The sequence below is a fragment of the Sceloporus occidentalis genome, unplaced genomic scaffold, assembly GCF_023333645.1.
Source record: "Sceloporus occidentalis isolate IW3139 unplaced genomic scaffold, rSceOcc1.0.p SCAF_3, whole genome shotgun sequence".
NCBI lineage: Eukaryota > Metazoa > Chordata > Lepidosauria > Squamata > Phrynosomatidae > Sceloporus > Sceloporus occidentalis.
The window spans coordinates 9488929-9512419 of NW_028316983.1; the positions used below are offsets into that span (position 1 = coordinate 9488929).

General features: G+C 44.0%; 1 protein-coding gene across 1 annotated transcript in view; it reads left to right on the forward strand.

Moving 5' to 3' along the window:
* The first annotated feature begins 21282 nt into the window (after positions 1 to 21282).
* The window catches only part of CHRNA4 (cholinergic receptor nicotinic alpha 4 subunit), a 120591-nt gene continuing 118382 nt past the window's right edge, over positions 21283 to 23491 (forward strand). Inside the window, exon 1 of the mRNA XM_089513624.1 lies at positions 21283 to 21503. Coding sequence (XP_089369750.1) covers positions 21443 to 21503 — 61 coding nt within the window. The 5' untranslated portion in view covers positions 21283 to 21442. The remainder of the gene's footprint in view (positions 21504 to 23491) is intronic.

The window sequence follows — 23491 nt, forward strand, 5'->3', positions numbered from 1 at the left end:
AGATTTATTGAGAACCAGACTAGGATTTTGGTGGGTTTTCAAAGTAGATGGAGTGTGACAGCATTAGCTGGCACAGAGAAATGATTCCTAGTTGGAAATCCCCACCTTAGCTCAGCTGGTTCCTTAGGCTGGCTATGAGATTTCCCTCAGGCTCTCCTGTAGAGATTTCATTTTATTTAGACCTGTTAATTCTAGAATCTGCCAATGTTTAAGATTTATTTTCTTCTTATTTTTTTAGGATAATGGGGAGGGTATATGCTTATGAAAAAATATGCATTAAAATGTGCATAAAATTTTATATGACAGGTAAAATGCAAAAAAGAAAAGCATTATAATAAGGATTTGGGTTTTCAAAGATGCTTATATTGGGCAAAACCGCATATAAAATGTCCACATTAAGGAAAAGTATCTATGAAAATGCATAGCTCTTCATGTGACCTTTTGACTAACTTGACAATTAATTGCTGTGGAAATAGGAAGAAACCAAGTTAAAACTGAATAAGTGGGAGGAAATGAACCAAATCAAAATTACTAGATTTATTGTCACTATTATAATGGCAATGAAGTGATTGCAAATCATTTTAAGAGCTTGATCAGCCGGAATTACATAAAGAAGTGATAAGAATATGGGCCCAGCCTACAGAATTGTCCAAGGGATTACTATTTTGTTGGTGCCCAAATTATCAATATTGTCTGGTATGTTGTTAGTGTCATGTGTATTGTGTGCTTGTGTATACGTCTTTAAGTCACCTGTCGATTCATGGTGTCCCCAGGAATTTCACAGGGCTTTTTTCAGGCATGGAATACACAGAGGTGATTTTTTCAGTTCCCTCCTCTGAAATATGGTCTGCAGTACCTAATGTTCCTTGGTGGGCTCCCATCCAACTACTAACCAGCTGACCCCACTTAACTTCCAGGATCAGATGGGATATGATGCCTTTAGGGTATTTAGGCTATATTAGTGGCATATGCAGGTTTAGGTTGACCCTATACCAACATATATTTAATTTTGACTATGGCAGAAGTTCATAAAATCATAGAATCATAGAGTTAGAAGAGACCTTAAGGGCCATCAAGTCAAACCCTCAGCAATGCAGGAAGACACAATCAAAGCACCCCTGACAGATGGCTGTCCAGCCTCTGTTTAAAAACCTCCAAAGAAGGAGACTCCACCAGACTCCAAGACAGTGTCTTCTACGGTTGAACCACTCTTACTATCAGAAAGTTCGTCCTAATGTTGGCATTCCCTTCTTCCTTCCACAGAGACCCAAACCCCACCTGGACCTACCACAGAGCTGCTGTAGTTCCCCACCCATGACCCTTCATGCCTGGAAGTGAGCCAGGCAAGGATCACAGAAATGTCTAGTTATGCCCCTGTGACCAGACACAAAGACCCCCAGAGGACCATGGTGGATCCCAGTGGATAAACATCATTACTTTGTGTCTGGTTATGGGGTTATAGCTAGAGACTTCTGAGACACTCCCCATTGGTTCTCTTCCAGACATGAATGGCTATGGTGGGAAGCTTCAGTTGCAATATGATCCATCTGGGGGGTGGTTATAGAAAATGCATCAGCATAGTGTAGTTCCACGTGCAGAACCATGATGCTATGCTGAGCCATGCAGGATTTCAACCTAAGTCTGATAAAGGTCCCTATAGGTTAATTAATGCTTGCCACAGCTCCCAGATATAGAATTAACCAGCAACTAAATGCAGAAAGTCCCCTTTCCAGCATTACTGTGGCTGCAGGTATAAATAGAGCATCTCTTCATACCAGGGTTTTTGTTTATTTCTATTATGGCACTCCATCCTTAGAGGCCTGAATGGCACCAATGTTGGCTTTCAGCATCAAGTTGAAGTGGTTTGAAAAAAACAAAAACATGCACACACAAAGCCTTTGGGGTCTAATAGTTTTATCCAGTTAGTAAATGCCCATGGTTGTGTTTTAATCTTGTTGTCAATTTGTTAGATGGTTTAATAAATTCTAGCGGAAACACCTACACTTAGCCGAAAAGACTCTCCTAGACCACCTTTTGCAGGACTACGGAGAGGTGATACGAGCAGCTAAGAACTCGTTCTATGGTGCTCGTGTCGCGTCTGCGGAGTCGCGTCCAGCAGAGTTGTTCAGGGTGGTCAGGGAACTAACTCAGCTCCCTCCCGCCCCGAACCAGATCCTTGAACCTTCTAAGGCCTGCTGTGACCAATTTAACAACTTCTTCGCGGATAAAACCTCTCGGATAAGCGAAGGTCTTAACGCCGGCATTGGAGCAGAACCTAGGGTAGAGGCATCCAGAGCCTCCGTGGACTCCATTAAACTGGATCAGTTTGAGTTGGTAAGTACCGATGATGTGGACAAGATCCTCGGAAGTGTTCGGAAGACAACCTGCTCTCTCGACCCTTGTCCCTCATGGTTAGCGGCGCAGGGGGGACCGGCGGTAACTCTACTGCTGCGCCGGATTATTAATACATCCTTGAGGGAAGGGCAATTTCCATCTGAGTTAAAATTGGCTATCGTAAAACCTTTATTAAAAAAGCCCTCCCTCGACCCCCTGGTATACAATAATTATCGGCCAGTCTCGCTGCTGCCATTTCTGGGGAAGGTGATCGAGAGAGCGGTTGCAATCCAGTTTCAGTCGGTCTTGGATGAAACGGATTATCTGGACCCATTTCAAACTGGCTTTCGGGCGGGTTACGGGGTTGAGACGGCCATGGTCGCCTTGGTCGATGATCTCCGTCTGGGCATCGACAGGGGAAGCGTGTCCCTGTTGGTGCTATTGGACATCTCAGCGGCTTTCGATACCATAGACCATGGTATCCTTCTGGAACGCCTGGCTGAGGTGGGAATCAGGGGCACTGCGCTCCAGTGGTTCCAGTCCTACCTCTCTGGGAGGTTCCAGATGGTGCAGCTGGGAGACGTGTGCTCCAATAAGAGGGCCCTCACAACTGGGGTCCCTCAAGGAGCCATTCTGTCTCCCATGCTATTTAACATTTACATGAAACCACTGGGAGAGATCATCCGGAGACATGGGGCGCGGGGTTATCAGTACGCTGATGACACCCAAATAGTCTTCTCTATGTCTCCGACTGATGCAGTGACCGAGGATGGCGTCTCTCCTCTCGTGGCATGCCTGGAGTCAGTAATGGGCTGGATGAGGAAAAACCGACTCAGTCTGAATCCAGAGAAAACGGAGGTACTCGTGATAGGTTCCCCTGGTCCAGGAATGGCGGTGGTTCCACCTGTCCTGAACGGGATCACGCTTCCTGTGAAGGACTCCGTGCGCAGTCTGGGGGTGCTTCTTGATTCGTCGCTCCACCTTACATCTCAGGTGAATGCGACGGTCAAGAACACCTGTTATCAGCTTCGGCTTATTCGCCAGCTGCGCCCATACCTGGCCCAGAGGGACCTTGAAACGGTGGTACATGCTCTGGTAACCTCTAGATTGGACTTCTGCAATGCGCTCTACATGGGGCAACCCTTGTATCATACCCAGAAGCTACAGCTGGTACAGAATATGGCGGCCAGGCTGGTCACTGGTACTTCCAGGACCAGCCATATTACACCTGTGCTTAAAGATCTGCACTGGCTGCCTGTTCACTTCCGGGCACAGTACAAGGTGTTGGTGATTACCTATAAAGCCCTACATGGCTTGGGCCCAGGATACCTGAAGGACCGCCTCTCCCCATACATTCCGCCCCGCACCCTCAGAACTTCTGGGCAGCAATTACTTAGGGTTCCAGGGGCCAAACTCTCCTCTACATCGAGGAGGACGTATTCCATCGTTGCCCCGACCCTTTGGAACACGCTGCCCACAGAGCTCCGCTCGGCCACCTCCCTGGCTCAGTTTAGAAGGGACTTAAAAACCCTTCTATTTCAAACTGCATTCCCTGAGTGAAGTCCTAGATCGCCTCCCTCTCTATGTTGACTTCAAGATGGATGGCTGACCGGGGTTTTTAAGTTGTTTTTAATTTGTACAACGTATGTTTTATTATGTATTGTTTTATTATGTTGTTCACCGCCCTGATCAATGGAAGGGCGGTATATAAATAAAAGTTTTATTATTTTTTTATTATTTAGTGTATTCTGTGGATATACTGTGTATTCCTTGTTACTGCTTCACTTTGCATAGAGTATACTTTGATTTTAATGTACTGTATGTCACTTGGATATAGGGTTGAACATAAAAAAATTTCTGAAATAGAATGAAATAGGTATCTGATGCAAAAATAACATGACCGACACTGTGTTGTACTGTGACCATTCCTAAGAAATTTCACATAAAACTCTCATCTGAAAATACCCTCAGCCCTGTTTTGTCCCAAGTGGGTTGCTTCCTACAACTGCATTCACAAATTCCCCTAACTTTGTGGTAAATCTTCCCACCTAGCACCCTGCACCTCTTCAAATGTACACTCTCCATCTTTTTGGAGACTTGATGCTTTGACCTGTTCCATTTTCTCTAGCCAAACCTTCCCCCTGTGCCCATAATCCCTTCCTTAAAGAAGGGGAAAAATTCCTCCTTAATCTCCCTGTGGCCTGAATTACTGCATGTTTTCTCTGAAGGATGCCACATGCCAACATCTGCCACTCACAGCAGTCTTGATAACCCTTATGATACCTCCAGTTCCATCCATCCTACCTGTTCCCAAGGTAACCAGCTCCTGAGCCACTGAACCCAACTTTATTGAGGTGGCTGGAGCTAAGTGAAAACTGCTGGAGCACCCACTCATTGCTTCCACCCCCAGTCCATTAGCATGCCGGAATATATACAAAGTGTTTTCTTGCTATATAAGGTGTATTAGTGGAAACAATATATTGTGGATAATGGAAAGACTGTCAAATATGATTTCTTACCTTTCCTGGTGAGCATAGGGAAAAGAAAACCTGGCTTTGTTTTCTTTTATTTGCATGCATTTGATTTGATTTCTGAAGTAGAACCCACCTCCTCTTCCCCACCTTTTCCAAACTCTTTCACCATAAAAGCAAGGCTTCAGTTACAGAATGCAATTCCCCCTGCCACCCAAGCACAATCAATTGTAATATATAGTGTTCAAGAGAGGAGAAACTAAATTTTCTTTTGGGGACTTGTTGGTGATCATGTGTTTGTATGCTTTTAATTGTACTGTTTTTTAATGTTATGAGCTGCGCTGAGTCCCAGTTTTGCAGAAAGGGCATTATTATTATTAGTATTCATGTGTGCCATCAAGTCATTTCCAACGTATGGTGACCTTAAGGCCATAATCATGAGATTCTTTTTTTGGCAAGATTTTTTCAGGGGAGATTTAACATAGGTGCGGTACAGACCACCCAAAAGGGAGGCCTGCTGGCACCTGTTTTTCCACCGAGGGAAGCCTCAGCCACCAAGCTTCCTGCTGGCGGAAAAAGAACCTGCAAAAAGCAGGTTCTTTTGAAGCCGCAGTGGCAGCATAATAAGTACACCACTGGCGTAACAATGGTGGCACCCATGTAAACAGGGTGCTGCCATTGTTATGCCCTCGTCATGTGCAAGGGTTGCGGGATGTGTGGGCGCTCTGCCCCCAGGCAACCCTGACACGTGACGAGGGTGCCTGAATGGCCGGTATGTACTGGGCTCCAGTTATCTTTTGAGAGTGTGTGACATGCCCAAATTCACCCAGTGGGTTTTCATGGCCAAGCCAGGATGCAAACCCTGGTCTCCAGAGTTCTAGTCCAATGCTCAAACCAGGCTGGCCCCTTTTGGGACTACAACTCCCCAAATCTGCCAAACAGCATGACCACTGTCACAGAGGGAGGCTGGGAGTTGTAATCAAAATGAGATGACTTTGTAGGCTATGGTGATGGAAAGAGGAGATGGTGTTCCATAGTTCAGACTATTACAGCCCTTGGAATGCTAGGAAATCAGGCTGGAGAGAAAGGAGAGGAGTTAAAAAAACAACAGATGTGGCTGTTAAAAGGCAGTGAATAAGGGCTGTGACCAGAGATCCTTTAACATTATGCAACTTTAGCTTTATATTCCACTTTAACAGCCTAGTTCATATTTAGAATCCTAGGATTTACAGTTGGAAGAGATCCCAAGGTCATCCAGTCCAACCCCCTGCCATGCAGGAAGACTCAGGCCCAGTACATACCTACGAGAAAGGCAGGACTGGACGCAACCTGTTTTCCTGCTGAGGGACACTGCAGCAGCCAAACTGTGTGACATCCCTCCACCCCAAAAAGAACTCAGAAAAAGAGGGTGGTTGGGTTGCCATGTGTACATCACGAGTTGGCGCACTTGTGATGTAAGCGATGCGCAGCAACTTGTATACGCTGCATGTCGCTTATGTCAAGATGGTGACCTACAAGTGGGTGGGAGGCTGCCATTAGGCTGCCGCCCACACGTCCTAGGGGTCCAGAGCATATAAATGCGGTGCACAGAACCCTAGTATTGGCGGCAGCACGGCGCTTTTGGCCTGTCTGTCTCGGGCCACAATCAAAGCACCTCTGACAGATGGCCACCCAGCTACTGTTTAAAAACCTCCAAAGAAGGAGACACCACCACTCTCTGAGGCAGCATCTTCCACTGTTGAACAGCTCTTATCAGCAGTAAGTTCTTACTAATGTTTAGGTAGAATTTCTTTTCCTGTAGCTTGAATCCATCGCTCTGTGTACTAGTATCTGGAGCAGCAGAAAATGAACTTGTTCCATTTTGAATATATTTAAATATTCAAATTTTAAATATGGCTAACATATCCTCTCTTAATCCAGGTTAAACATACCCAGCTCCCTAACCCACTGTTCACAGGGCATGGTTTCCAGACCATTCACTGTTTGGTCACCATCCTCTGGACGTGCTCCACCTTGTCAACAAGTTGAAGGAGTGATACTTAGATTTCTCAGCCAGAGAGCTCTGCTGTCAGAAATCTTCCAAAGACTTTAGTAGAGTTTATTGGAAAGGTTAAGAATAGATGCAAACGTTACAGAGAAAACTGAGGTCACATATATCTCAGTTAACCAATTAGTTGCTTCTGGGCATTACATCTTTGACAGATATGGCATAGAAAGGATAGAGATAGGTTCCTGCTTCACAGCAGTTTGACACATTTCAGCACATTTTCAGTCCAAAACTAACAATATGCACATATGAAATAAAAGAACCAGGTCAGGTTAGCTTTGCATAATTAAACAAAAGCATTTCAAGCCTTCTAGAAACTGCCTAAAGGCTTCTTTCTAAATGCATCAGGGGATGACTTTTTTTCTTTCGCACACCTCCATTTTCTTATGATTTCCACTTTGCCAGCCAAACTATAGATCTACGCTTTATTAACATGGGCAGAGAGGACACAGATGTGGCAAGCTTATATTTGATCTGCCCTTTTCTTTCTGTTTTATTGTTGGTACATTTTTTGTAAGAGATTTGGGAGGTAATTGCTGTTTACTTTGCCTGTTGTAGGCAAGCAGAGATGGGCTGCTGCCACATTGCAGAAATAAAGCAATTTGACAATGCTACAATTGCCATGGTTCAATGCTATGGAATGTGTGGTTTTGTGAGAGATTTAGACTTCCCTGTTGAGAAATTTAGTGCCCCACTAAACTACAAATCCCAGAATTCCATAGCAATTAGCGATGGAAGTTAAAGTGGTCTCAGACTGCTTGATTTCTGCAATATGGCAGCAACTGTGGCTACAGAAGAGTTTGCTAGAGCAGAAGCCCAGTGTTTCCCGGCTCATGCTTTATTGCACTGTTTCACAAACCTTGGTCTCCAAATGTTTTGGACTTCAGTTCCCAGAATTCTTGGCTGCTGGCCAAGCCAGCTAGGGCTTCTGGGAGTTGAAGTCCCAAACACCTGGGGGACAAAACTTTGGGAATCACTGCTTTGTTGCCTTGCTTACTGCAGACACTCTGCTGCAACTCAACACCCCAAAACTGTGTTTCATCATCCCTTCATCACTATTATCTCAGTGTCCATGCTGTTAAAATAAAAGCTTTCAGCTAGACTGAGGATGAAGAGGAAAGGGGAGTCTGGGCTCCCATAAAAAGACTTTGTAAAAAGAAGCTATTTTTGTCAGAGGCTTTGTTAATTGAAGTATGCCTGTATAGAAAGCCAGCCTTATCACTGAGTTTGTTATTAATAGCATGGCTGAGGTCTTGCAGACTCAGAACTGTGGCTTCCTTTATTGAATCAATCCACTTCTAATGTGGTCTTCCTCTTTTCTTACTGAAGCCTGTCAATAAAACATTTACTGTTTGATGTTTAATCACTGCCAGAGTCTATTTTATTAAGGGATTCACTGGATCCTAGCCAAATACCAACAGAGTACCTGTTCCTTTTGCATGTGTGGTTGCAGAATTACAATAGTTGGACTTTCTCAGTCTTGATTATTTGCTGATTTGATTAATTTTGGCACCCTACACACCGCCCCTTTTATCTCCAGGTTGGGGGCAGGGCCCAATCCAGAGTTCTTCCAGACCACAGAGAAGCTGCAAAATGCCGCTTCTCCGTGGTGTGGAAAAGGGGTGTCCTTGGGACTTCATGCCCTTAGACACCCCGGGAGCCAGAGCCATCAGAGATGTTGCATGTGCGTGATGTCATCATGGCGGCCCCCATATGGCCGGGAGGCTGCCATGTTGATGCCGCCACCATGTACTAGGGTTGCAGAGCATGTGGACGCTCCACCCCGCCAACCCTAGTATGTGGCCAGGTCTGGACAGCGCCATATTTTCTCTAGAAATGTCAAGGTCCTGCAGCACAACTCTACTAGATATTGGCCAAAGAGCTGGATTGGGAGACCTAGAGATTCTTAAAGAAAATACTTCTCTAGGTATTTATAAGTCTTCCAGCATAATTTTATGGTCAATTTCTGGTGGATGTTGACCATAGATTTGCTCTGGAGGCATTTGCTCTAGAAATTCCAAGAGAATTCTTAGAGGCTCTTTCAGGTTAATAAAAGATTTTTTTTTTAATTTTCTGTTTTTCCACTTTCATGGGTGTCCTGTGCCTCTAACCCCAGCAAATGTGAAGGGCCCATTTCCTTAGCAGCACTCTCCAAATTTGCCAGAAATCTGGTGGTGGGGGTAAATGTCTGCTTTGTTTTTCACTAGAACCCCAACTCATGTTGCTTGGGAAACTGGACATAGCATGGCATAGCAAAGTCCTTCTGAGCCCATGTTGCCATTTTAATCCATTAATGTCAGAATTGCAAAGACTCTTACAATATCTTAAAGTCTGGCAAGTTTTTTTTTTTCATAAGCTTTGGACTGCTGACCACTTGCATCTGAAGAATTGGGCTGTAGTCAGCCAGAGCTAATACCAAATGAAACAGGCTCTGCTTCCTTTTGTTTGTTGAGTATATGCTCAGTCCAGGAATTTGTTTGCAGTGCCAGAAGGGGAACCTGCAAACACATCCTGAAGAAACCTAACCTAACCAAGAATACAAAAACAACTACATCTCTGTTGCCAAACTCCTTTCCTTGGCAAAGTGCTCAAAGAAGTATCCATGAATCAGATCCAGAATGAAGCTGATCTACACAATCCAGTTCAGTTTGCTTTCAGGCCTAGTTTTGGAATAGTTTTGGTCATCCTGGGTGCATCTACACTGCAGAAATAATGTGGTTTGACACTACTTTAAGTACTATAGCACCATCCTATGGAGTCCTGGGATTTGTAATTTTACAAGGTCTTTAGTCTTCTCTGCCAAAGACTCCTGGTGGCTCACAAAACTACAAATCCGAGGATTATCTAGAACAGAGACATGACAGTCAAAATGGTGTCAAACTGTATTATTTCTACAGTGTAGCTGCACCCCCTGTGGGATGAGACATACCAAGATGAGAATGGTCTTATCGATTCTAATCCCCTGGAAATTTCTGATCCCTTCAGTCATACCGCAGAATCTCATAGGTATTACCAACTAAATTAGCCTCATTAGATAAATGAGATTTACAGAGATGTTAAGTCACATTTCAACATTGGTTCAACATGTCTACCCTATCTGAACTATCAACAGGGGTCAGGTCATAGTATCTTTCTAGGTAGGCTGAGGGTCACGTCACACGGCATGTTAAATGTTTGCATGCAGGTGGTGCTCTTTTTTTTTTACTATTTGCTTTCCAGTTAGCTTTTGTTGTTGTTGTTGTTGCTATTTGCTATCATGTTAACTTCAACCCATGGTGACTCTATGAATGAGGGACTTCCAAAACCCCAGTCATTGACAACCCTGCTCAGGTCTTGCATATTCAAGCTGTGGCTACCTTGATTAAATAAATCCATCAGTTTTGTGGTCTTCCTCCTTTCTGACTGCCTTCCTTCACTGAATATTATTATCTTTTCCAATGACTCATGTCATTTCATGAGATGTCCAAAGTATGATAGTCTCAGGTTAGTCATTTTGGCTTCTATTAATAATTCAGATTCAATTTGTTCTTGGATTCAATTGGTCCTTGGTATCCTCTGCTCCTGAACCACATTTCAAATGAGCTGGTTCTCTTCATGTCAACCTTCTTTATAGTCCAGCTTTCACAAACGTATACTTGCTAAACATTAGGAAGAACTTCCTCACAGTAAGAGATGTTTGACAGTGGAATACACTGCCTTGGAGAGTGGTGGAGTCTCCTTCTTTGGAGGTTTCTAAACAGAGGTTGGATGGCCATCGGTCAGTAGGGCTTGGGTTGTGCATTCCTGCATGGCAGAATGGGGCTGAACTGGATGGCCTTTAGGATCTCTTTCAATGCTATGATTCTATGAAAGTGGGAATAATATACTGTGAATTATTCTAACTTTGGGATATAATAATAATAATAATTTACTTTCATGTAAATAGTGTACATAGCTTCCAGTCTAGGTGGAAAATACTACAAATGAGTAGAAAATGTTGAAATAATTAAGCCTCCTTCTTAGCCACTTTCCCCCCAAAATTAGACCCCTCTCTAAAGGACTTTTTAAAAAAGTTGGTGCATTGCATAAACTGTCAAGATATTGGGCACTCTAATTAGGGATGCAAAGTATTCACAAATGTTCTCATCCTTGATGAGAGAAAGTGTCTTGATGAACTGAGATATCTCACTGAAAACATTATAAATTGGTGCAAATTATCATCCTTCAGTTAGAATGCAAAGAGCAGTGCTCCCTCCCCCTTTTTTTATTCTGAAATATTCTTTTGCCCAAAAAGTTCCCAAAATGCAAATGATCATTAAAGAATGAGCAAACTATTCCTAACTAATGGGGAGAGGACTTTTAATTTATTTTTTGTCCTCATGTGTAAGTGCTTCTTGCAAACACAAGTGCTGATTTTACATCACAGTTGTGTAATATAAATCTTCATTAATTGTACTTCACAGCCCTTGTGTAGAACAGAACAATACAAATACACAACCATGTGCAATACCCATGCATATCTGCACCAGTGTGCATGCATGCACAATTCTGAATCTTCAACCTTCAACAGATGCTCTGCATTGGACAAAATGTCCAATATCTTCTGTAAGGAAAATTATACATGCTTAAGCCATCAACAGGATTCCTCATTCAGTGCAGAACAGTCAGTAGCTTGCACTACAGTTTTCTTAATAAACACACTAATGTCCTGAGCAATATGAATGACATCATTGTTCTTACTATGAAAAATATAAAGTGCTCTCTGCTGCACACACACACCCTTCAATCCCAGGTGCTTTCACTCCTGTTTATATCTGATAACAGTTGTCCAGAAAGCCAGTTAAAGCCAGGCAAGCAGGGTCACACCTATCTTGATATGTAACTGCAGTATAAGTTCTTCTGCAAGTTCATGATAAACTAAAAGCCAAGGGATAAATTGTAAATGGATTCTTTTGCTTTTCAAAAACTCTGTAGAGATATCAAGGTAATATTGAGATTGAAGTGGATGCAAGTTAGGGGCAATTAAAAGAAACTTGAGTGGGTTCTGGTTTTCCAAAGGGTCTAAGGGAAGTCCCACCACCCCAATGTCTACATCTTAGGACTTTATCTCACCCGTTTTTTGGCACATTACGGGTACGAAAAGAGGACGCTTGTGTGCGTGTGCGACCGCCCGAAAATGGATTTTACCGCACGACAAAGCGTCCCCCAAAAGGCCCCGTTCTGGTTGGAAGTCTTCCGACCAAGCAAAATGGCACCCGTCAACACTGAATCGGGACGGATTGCCACAACGGAACGGAACGGGGCCTTTTGGGGGATGCTTTGCCATGCAGTAAAATCCGTTTTGGGGCAGTTGCACGCACACACGAGCGTCCTCTTTTCATACCCATAACATGCCAAAAAATGAGTGCGATAAAGTTCTAGGGCTCGAGTCGACAACTGGCCTAGCTAGCACCAAAGGGGTGCTATTAGGGGTGCACATAATGGATTGTTTAACCCACTGCTGATAGACGTCAATGTCTATGAATTCCACTGTTTCTCTTTCCAGTCTTCCTCTCTGATTCCCACACTACATTTCACTACTCATTCATATGGTAATCTACTCACCTTGGCTTTGAACAACTTCTTCCTCCCGTCCTTGTCCCCCGCAGTGACCATCATTAAACTGGACTTGTCAATCGTCTCATCAGGAAGCTATCAGTGTATGATCAACTGGGACTAGGTTATTTCTGTGCAGGAAAGATTTAGCATTGTAGTGACCGTAGCTACCTTTCACCCAATGCTGGATTTGGGGTAGACATTTTGCATCACCCTTTCCCTTCTCCATAGATTTTGTGCGCAGTTTTCAAAACTTCTTGTCTCTGCTATTAATTTTGGTGTCCAGCTTACCATCCAACACCTTTCTCATTCACTTCCACCATCTAGTTATATATATAAAAAATCCTTTATCCTACAGGCATCTGTGGCCTTGGAGCACCTTGGCTTTTCCTGCTTTCTAGCTTCAGTCATGTGGAAGCTCACAAACTATATTCCTTAACTGGATGGTTCATGACTTCATCATGAACAGATCATCCTATAACAGGAAACAGTGCAAATTTTGTGGCAACTGGAATTGCCACCCCATAACACTTCTTGTCTCTATGACGTTTCCCTTCAGTTCCCAAATTTCTAGCAATGCAGAGCATGAGAATGTGAAAATCATCCAGACTTAGAACTCTTGTATTTGCTTTAAAAGGGATCTTGTAGTACCTTTGTAGCATAAGCTTTTGTAAACTGTGGGTGCATCTATACTGTAGCAATAATTCAGTTTGACATCACTTTAACCACCATGGCTCCATCCTATGCATGGAGTGAACAGGTGCCCAGGATGGGCCTTTATAACCAGGCACTTTGTTTGCATTCCCTTGGTAGCCATGCCTCTTGCCTCTTTCCTTCTGATGCCTGAACTTCATTTCTAAATAATCAACTAAAGTTTTATGTAACTGCAATATTAGAAATTTGGGAATTGAGGGAAAATTTCATTGGTGGCATTAATCATCAGTCTGGCTTATTCATGTTAGAAAGAATTTTCTTTCTTTTGCTTCTGGGGAATGTTTGAAGAGCAGTAATTCTTGAATTTTCCATATTTAAACAGTTTGGATTCCAGCGATGTTATTCATTATAGGAATATTGGCATTTCAGCTTTGAGCAAAGTTTGCTGAGCTGCTTACTTCCAATGTGCTGCAAAGATTTGCTGGATAAGACTCTGAACTGGGTACTTCATATGTTTCCAGCAGAGACCAAGAATTATTACTACTATTGTTATGTGAATGATGGTGTTACTGAAGGTGATGAACTATTGGGGAGTTCAGTTACTGTTAAGAGATTTAAAAGAATGTAAATTCCACACACATGATCATTTCAGATCTCTCTCCCACTCCCTCTCCCTGTCCTTGTGCTGGGGATCCTAGACAACGTTGATGCAGTCCCATGTACACTCACCTGCAGGGCATGTGAACATTACCTTTTTTGGACTACAACTCCCAAAATCCTCTAGCTAGCATGGCCAGTAGTCCTCCTAAGTAGGGGGTCTGAGTAATCAAAAAGTAATTTTTCCAAGCACTGCTTGGACTTATCTCTGAGTCAACATGTATAGAAATGGACAGTTCAAGGCCCAGTCTTGGATATATTCAAGATCAAACTGCTGTAAAATAAAATAAGAATGGGATATTTGAAGAGTTCTGATAAAGAGTTCTGATTCCTTTTTATTCTTGAACCAGTCAAATCAACACAAAACCTACAAATTAATCCCATGTTCACCTCTTTATTTTGTCTTTGGTATCCATACATTTCACATAGTTGGTAACTATCACTGAGGCTGGAAACAGAAAGAGAAATTCTACTTAAGCCCTACTTAGACCTAGGAGTTTCTCACGTGCAATTTTAACACCAACCTGGACACAGGACAAGATTGGGCTGGAACAGGTTAAAACTGATTTTACCACACACAAAATTGCTGCTGAGCTAGCCCCCTCCCCCCGACCATCACCTGTATTACCAAAATTGGCTGCCAGAGCACTACTGGAAGATGCATGATGGTCAGGTGGCAGTGCAGCAGTAATTTTGTACGTGGTAAAATCAGTTTTAACCCATTCCAGACTGATCCTGTCCCATGTCTGCATCAGGGTTAAAATTGCATGTGATAAACTCCCTAGTTAGTTGTGACTAACAAGTCCCATTTATTTTCACGGGGCTTGTAGCCTCACAAAGGATGGAGACAAACTGGCTCTCAAAGGGAGTACCTTTCTGTCTTGCTAATGAAATTTTAATTTTATTCCCTCAATCTCCCAGTACCTTGCCTGCATGAATACCATCCAAACTGAGGACAACAATCACAACATCTTGACAAAATGCAGGCCCTATGATGGTCATATAACATGGTTATACAGTGGACGCTTGTTATACGCTGAGGTTTGGTTCCAAGATCCCCCGTGTATAACAAAATCCGTGTATGCTCAAGTCCCATTAAATATAATGACATAGCAAAATGGTGTCCCTTATAAAAAATGGAAAATCAAGGTAAATTTATACTTTTTTGGAACATTTTCAAACCGTGTATGCTTGAATCCGTGTATAAAAAATCCGTGTATAAGAAGGACCCACTGTATATTTTTTTCTCCTGTAAGATTTGTATCACCTTTGCCTAATGAAGAAGCCAGTGGAGTTTTGAAAGCTTGCAACATGTACATTGTGCATTTTGGTTGTTCCAATAAAGGTATCACTGTTTTGTGGCTTTTGGGTGGTATTGTACTTTGCTATATTGCCAACATGGCTATCCCTGGATAGTTGTGCCATTTGTATTAGTGGTGCCCTGCAGCTCTTTAACCCAAAAGTAAATGTGTCTTCCTTTTGGCACTGTCATATTCATAAATATGCAGGCTGAAATTTTGAACCTGGGAAGGCTGGCGATCTCAGAATGCTTAGCTATTGCTGTATCCCTTCAAGTGGACTCTATTTAGTTGCAACCCTGTCCTTGCGTTTTCTTGGCCAGATTTCTTCAGAGGAAATTTGCCATTGTCTTCCCCTGAGGCTGAGAGTGTACAACTTGCCTAAGCTCACCTAGTTGGTTTCCCTGAGTGAGGATTTTAACCCCCATTTCCTAGGACTTTATCACATGGGAAAAATCAAGGGTTTAAAGAGTCAATATCCTGGGGAAATTGTGTGATTGTGGTGAAAATTTTCACACGATGTCAAAATTAAAGGGGACTTATCCCAGGAATAACCAGAAACAAATCATTCATTGTGAAAGATTGTATCTGAACTCTATATATAGTGCGGATATAATGCAGTTTGACATTACTTTAACTACCATGGCTCAGTGCTATGGAATTTGCAGTTTTGTGAGATATTTTGCCATCTCTGTGAGAGAGCTCTGATGCCACAACAAACTATAAATCCCAGGATTCCACAGCTTTGAGCCATGGCAGTTATAGCGATGCCAAACTGCATTATTTCTGCAATGCAGATACAATCTTAGTCCAACACTCAAACCACTACACCACGCTAGCTCTCCTAAAGAAAGTAAAACTCAGAAGGAGATGGAAATCAATGGGTTTGCTTCTGAATAAACAGGAGGACACCACTTTGTCTGGTTAAAGCTCAATGTACTAGAGTTACCCCCCCCCCCCACAAAAAAAAATCATTTTTCAAACCAAGAGCTGGCTTAGTCCATTTGCTGGGAGGAAGAGGCAAAAGAGGAGCCTTGTGGCACCTTTAATACTAGTCAATTATTTGAGTATTGTATAGGCTTTCATGGAGAAGAATCCACTTCCACAAATGCACTGATGGAGTGTAATATACCTCAGCCCTGAATATTTTACTCCACCGAAGTATTTGAGGAAATGGTTTGTAAGCCTTGAAAGCTTCTGCTACAATAAATCATTCTTACAAGAGCCACAAAATGTCTATCCCCCTTTTAAATATTCATGTGTGTGTGAGGGAGAGAGGAAGGGAGGGAGAAAAAAAAGAGGGGAAGGTAGAGGGTGCATCTACACCACAGAAATAATCCAGTTTGACACCACTTTAACTACCATGGCTCAGTGCTATGGAATTCTGGGAACTGGAGTTTTGTGAGACATTTTGCATTCTTTCTCTCAAAGAGATTATGGAAATCTCAGAATTCCATAAGATGGAGCCATGGCAGTAAAAGTGGTATCAAACTCGATTATTTCTGCAGTGTGTGTGTGTGTGTGTGTGTGTGTGAAGAAACAAGACAAAAAAGAAGAGGAGTGTGGCATTTCAACTTGGGCATAAATCCCGGAGGAGTTCACTCCAGAGACTCCCTATTTATTTTATGTGATTCTTGTTTATGTAATAGATGGCCCAGCTCCTTTCCTCAGATATGAGCCCCCAAGTGGCTCAGAATAGAGAGTTAAATGAAATACAGCAAAACCAATTATCACCATAAAACAAAACATTAAAAAAAAAGATTAACAAATAAGGTGTCCTATTAAAATGAGCCAGTTTGAGTGGTTTGAGTATTGGATTATGACTCTGGAGACCGGGGTTTGAACCCCGGCTATGGAAACCCACTGGATGACCTTGGGAAAGTCATACTCTCTCAGCCTCAGAAAAAGGCCTAGACAACTCCTCTTTGAACAAATCTTGCTAAGAGAACCCCATGATGTGATTGCCATAACTCAGAAATGACCAGAAGGCACATAATGACAACAATTAAAAACAACATGAAGCTCAAGCAGTCAAAAGATATTTGAATGGGGAATTTTCCTCCCTCATTCCATTGTTGTTTTAACTGCTTCCGAGTCAACCCTGAATCATGGCAACGCTATGAATGAGACACTGCCAAGCCTCCCTGTCCTCCACTGCTCTGCTTAGTTCCTGCAAATTCAGGCCTGATTGAGTCTGACCATCTGGCATGAGGTCTTCAAGGTCTGGAAGCCATGTCCTATGAGGAAAGACTTAAGGAGCTTGGTATGTTTAGCCTGGAGAAGAGAAGGTTAAGAGGTGATATGGTAGCCTTGTTTAAATATTTGAAGGCCTGTCATATTGAGGATGGAGCAAGCTTGTTTTCTTCTACTCCAGAAAATAGGACCTGGAGCAATGGAATCACACTACAGGAAAAGAGATTCCACCTCAACATTGGGAAGAACTTCCTGATAGTAAGAGTTGTTTGACAGTGGAAAACACTCCCTTGGAGGGTGGTGGAAGGATCCTTGGAGGGTGGTGGAGTTTCCTTCCTCTCGGGTAGATTCCAGAGGGTGATGCTTGGGGAGAGTCGCTTCTCAAAAACGGAGCTTAAATGTGGCGTCCCTCAAGGCGCCATACTGTCCCGATGCTATTCAACATTTATATGAAGTCACTGGAAGAAATCCTTCGCAGATATGGGGCAGGGTGTTATCAGTACACTGATGACACCCAAATATATTTCTCTATGTCCTGATCAGCAGCTATGACAACAGATGGCATTTCTCCCCTCAATCAGTGTCTTGAAGCGGTAATGGGCTGGATGAGGAAAAACAAACTCAAGCTGAATCCAGACAAAACGGAGGTACTTACTGTAGGGGCCCCCAAACCAGGTATAGGGTTGCAACCTCCAGTCCTAGATGGGGTCACACTCTCCACAAAGGACTGTGGAGAAATCAGGTGAATGCCACAATCAGGAGCGCCTGTTATCAGCTTCGGCTCATATGCCAGCTGCGCCCTTTCCTGGAAGTAAAGGACCTAGAAACTGTTGTACATTCACTGGTAACTTCACGACTTGATTTCTGTAATGCACTCTACATGGGGCTACCCTTGTGCCTAGTCCGGAAACTTCAACTAGTGCAAAATATGGCAGCCAGGCTGGTCGCCGGAAAAACTAGGAGTGACCGAATTACACCCATCTTAAAATCTCTTCATTGGCTGCCTATTAGTTTCCGGGCACAGTACAAGGTGTTGGTTATAACCTTTAAAGCCCTACATCATAATAATAATAATAATAATTTATTCTTATATACCGCTATTCCTTATACAAGATCATAGCGGTGTACAGTTAAAAACAACATTAAAACAAGAATAACAATAAAAACAACAATATCAACATCTAAGACTGTATAAAAACATCAATTCCCGCAAAATACCAAACCAATAAAACAACAGAATAATACAACTCAAACTCATTGGGGGAAAGCTTGGCGGAAGAGGAAAGTTTTTAGCATCCTCTTAAATCCCTCAAGGGAGATGATGGTGCGGAGCTCGACGGGCAGGGTATTCCATAGTCTAGGGGATGAGGTAGAAAATGCCCTCTGTGTTGCACTATAATGTGCACTTGGAATAGACAGAAGATGTTTCCTGCCCAACCGGAGAGTGCGGGGCGGATTGTACGGGGAGAGGCGGTCCTCCAAGTACCCTGGGCCCAAGCCATTTAGGGCTTTATAGGTAATAACCAACACCTTGTATTGCGCTCGGTAGCGAATGGGCAGCCAATGGAGGTCTTTCAACACAGGTGTTATATGACTGGCCCTGGGGCATCCAGTGACCAGTCTAGCAGCCATATTCTACACCTATTGTAGCTTCCGAGTTTGGTACAAGGGTTGCCCCATGTAGAGCGCATTGCAGAAATCCAAACGAGAGGTTACCAGAGCATGTACCACCGTTTCAAGTTCCCCCCGGCCCAGGTAGGGACGCAGCTGGCGTATCAGCCGAAGCTGATAACAGGAGCTCCTGACCGTCGCGTCCACCTGGGATGTAAGGTGGAGCGACAAGTCCAGAAGCACCCCCAGACTGCGAACTGTGTCCTTCACGGGGAGCGTGACCCCATTCAGGACAGGTGGAACAATTTCCTTCCCCGGACCAGGAGAACCTATCACCAGTACTTCGCCCCGCACCCTCAGGTCCTCTGGGAGGAATCTATTGCAGCCTTTAAAAACCAGACTAACTGCTACCTCCCAGAGGGGCTTCTCTGCAATTGCTCCCAAACTATGGAACGGTCTGCCAGACGAAATCCGTCAAATTGCCAGCTTAGACAGCTTTAATAAAGCTGTCAAGATGGATCTCTTCCGGCAGACCTTTCCTGAATAAAGTGCCCGGCCACAGAATGACTGCCCCCACATCATGTATCAGCCCACCGCTCTGTCCTCGTATTTGTGTGTGTGTGTGTTTTAATAGATATTTTAATTGTACATGTTTAATCCTGTTTTAAGGGGGGGAATTCGGGACATAATTTTGTAAATGTGGATTTTAATATGTTGTGAGCCGCTTTGATTGTCTTGTAACAGAAAAGCGGGACATAAATAAAAGTTTTATTTATTTATTTATTCTTTAGACAGAGGCTGGATGGCCAACTTCTGGGAGGGCTTTGATTATGTCTTCCAGCATGGCAAGAATGAGATTGGACTGGAAGGCCCTTAGGGTCTCTTCCAACTCTGTGATTGTATGATCCCTCTCTTTATGCTGCCTTCTGTATTGCCTAGCATTATTATCTTTAATGAATCATGCCTTCTCATGATGTGGTCAAAGAGGACTAACAGTATAGCACTTTCCTTGTTCTAGGATTGTTCTTTCTCATGTGAAGTTGGAGGCTTTCACGGCTGGCATCCCTAGTTTTTTGTGGGTTTTTTTGGGCTGTGAGGCTGTGTTCTAGAAGAGTTTATTCCTGACGTTTCACCAGCAGTTGTGGCTGGCATCTTCAGAGAATGCTGGCATGGAAGAGAGTGGGTATATATACTGTTGGTTGAGAGGAGATGATTTACATGTTAATCTGTGTATTGTTCTGTTGTTGAATGGCAAGGCCTACAGGGGGTCCATTTACTTAATGATCCATTGTCTGCTGGGAAATCCTCCTCACCGGGGTGGTTTTCATTTGCCTAGGCTGGTTCTTGATTTCATGCTGGCATGGAAGTGAAGTGAATGGGACACACACACACACACACACACACACACACACACGTTCCTCCATATTCGCTAGGGTTAGGGGCACAAGACCCCCGTGACTATGGGAAAATCACAAATAACAAAAACACCATGTTTTTACCTGAGAAGTCACGTCTGTAGGACTCTCTAGATCCTCCAGAGCAACTCTGTGGTTAATGTTCGACAGGCACTGACCATAGAACTTCGCTGGAGGAGCTACAAATGCCTAGTAAAGCATTCTTTCTAGGAATCTCTAGGTCTTTTGATGCAACTTTTAGGTACAGTTGACCATAGAGTTGCACTGGAGGACCTAGATCTTCCTAGAGGGAATGTATTAATCAAATTGGTGAATAATCAAATCTGCAAATATCAAAGCAGCAAATATGGAGGGATGAGTGTATACACACACACACACTGTGTGACCCTGGGTTCTTTCTTTTGGGGATTGATGTGGGGTGGGATCTCCCCTTGTGTCCCCAGAAGAAGAGGGGGGGGAGGGTGGCTTGCTCCCTCCCCAGGAGATGCATGAAGCCCACCTCCATCTGCAGGAGGGCTTCACGCATCTCCCCCATCAGTGGGCCTACTATTGCCCCCTCCTCCTCCTTTCGATGGGATCGCAGAGCCTTTCAAGGGGGGCGCCAGAAGCACCACCTCGCTGTGGCCAAAGAGAGAGAGAGAAAAGGAGAGAGGCAGAGAAGAAGGAGGGAGAGAAAGGAGGGAGGCAAGCAGCGCTTAGGAAACTCAGCGGAGCCAGATCCAAGGCGGAGCAGGACAGGCAAAGACGGAGAGGCAGAAGCCTGGCTGCGGAGAAGACCCAGTCCCCACAGAGTTTAGAAAACGATGCTGATTCTTCTCTGAGCATCTCAGGGAAGTCCAGGCAAAAAGGTCCCACCTTGAAGATCAAAGCGGACTAGCATCTTCCTGAGCTCGGTTTGAGGGGGATATTTCCATCCATCCATCCTTTTCTCTCTCTCTCTCTCTCTCTCTCTCTCTCTCTCTTTTTCCCCTCTAGCCTTTTCTTTCTTTTTGAGTTGAATTTTTGAAAAACCTTCTTGGCGTGGGGAAGGCAGAGAGCTCCCAGGAGGTGGAAGGAGCAGGGGAAAGGATGGATCGGGACCAAGGGAAGAGGCTGAGGAGGACCAAGGGGATGCTTAAGGGCTCCCCGCGTTGATCTTTCCCCTCCGCGCATCCTCCTCCCAGGAAGGTGGGCTTTTGGTGCTCCGCAATGGGATTCCTCGCCTTGCAAGAGCAGCTCCTCGTCCTCCTCTGCGCAAACTTCTTCCCTGGTAAGTTTCACATTTTCCCCCTTTCCCTCGCCTGGTTCACTCCCACGCAGCCCAAATAAGAAAAGAAGCCCCGCTTTGCAGCAATGGTCCCTTCTTTCCCCTTCAAACAATCCTCTGCTTTCCCCATCCTTAGATCGTCGCCTGAAGAGCATCCCTTGCTTTTCCCTTTGAGATCTAATTCTAAATGGATTCAGATTTTATTTTATTTTTCCCCAGAGAAGGAGAAGGTGACACCTTGGCACAGGATCAGTGGCCCTCTTCTTTCCCTTCCACCTCCTTCCTTCCAAGAAACTCCCAATATTGATAACAATAATCCTTGGGGTATCAAGGGCTGCACCCACACTGAAGAAATGATCTGGTTTGGCACCACTTTAACTGCCCTGGCTGAAGTGGGAGTTGGAGTTTGCTGTGAGGCCCAGAGCGGAGCTCTTGGTGCCAAACCAGGTTATTTCTCCAGTGTGAATGCAGCCTTAGAGAGATCCGGTAGCACTTTTGGGACTAAGTGAAAGAAAGAAATTGGCAGCATGAGCTTTCGTAGACTTCAGGTCCAGAGAGGGCACCTGGCCCCAGCCAAAGTCATGCCTTGAGAAGCAAGGCTAAATAGAAGCTGGAGGTTCCCTCCGTCACCATGTTGCTCCAAATGTAACTTGCTATATTGGCACGTGGGCCCTTCTGCCTGGGACACAGCTGTGTCTTCCTCACAACAACCTTTTGAGGTAGGATGTGGAGAGATCTTATAGCCCCTTTGAGACTCACCGAAATTAAGAAGTTGGCAGCATTTCAGTGAGTCTCAAAGGTGCTACACTATCTCTCTACATACAGATTCTGTTTCTCTACATACTGATTCATACAGACTAACCTGGCTATCTCTTTGAATTCTACCACTTTGGAGGTAGGTTAGGTTGCGGGCAGAGCAAGGTCGTCCAGTGAACTTCACAAGGAGAACTGGATCTGAGTTGCAAGGAGGTTACACCAGAAGCTGTGTTACGCCAAGCTCATTTGTCCACAGAGCCTTGACACTGCTGCGTTTTATTTGGCTCTGTGTGGAGTCCCATGGATTTCTTCTGTGGCATTGGTAAAGGTCTCTAATAGAAAGAGAGAATAGTCTTTTCCATCCCTTGATACCTGACCAACTCATTGGTTCTCACCCCATGGGTCCACCAAGTGTTTGGGACTTCAGCTCTCAGAAGCCCTGAACATTGGCCCCTCTGCCCTAGGACTTCTGGATGCTGAAGTTTGAAATGTCTTGAGTGTCAAAGGTTGAGGAATGGTGCTTTAACTGGAAAAGAGCCCTAGGACCTTTAGGAGGTTGCAAAACATATACTCAGGACCCCTTAGTTATGATCCGTTCCTTGGCTTCTCTGATATTTTTCATCCATTCCATCATTGAAATGGGTTGTCTTTAGGAAACCTACTTTTGCCCTGGCTTCATTTCATCCCTGGGTGAACACCAGGGTCTGAGTAGGAGATGGGACACCTCATTCTGAAATGGTGGGGTGAGCTACTCCTTTCCCCCCATTTGGACCTCCAAGAGCTACTGGCATAAAACCTCACACAAAGTGAGATTCAGAAGGAGGAAGCATTTCCTCCTCTTTGCAAGAAATCTCAAACCATGATTTTGATTATTAGTCCCTCTGGCTATAACTTTATAGAGTCGTTTTGCTCAACAGCTTGCTCTTCCTCTCTTTATGGAGAATGGTTTTGGACTGTGTTTATTTTTTTTCTGTGAACCCACCAAGTATGAAAAACTGCCCTGCTTTTGAGCATGTGCAGAGTACACTTCTCTTGCAATTGCATAAGCACAGTCAGCTGCTGCACCTCTGGGATGAGGTGGCTGGTTACCCAGTTCAGAAGGCATTTTATGAAAGCAGAGGACTGCCTTTGCTCACAGTTTAGATGACCACAGTGGCTGGGAGGTATAAACTGGGCAATCTCACTTTGGCCAAAAGAATTGTTAAGCAACAAGCCTCAGCTCCCCCTCCTTAAGT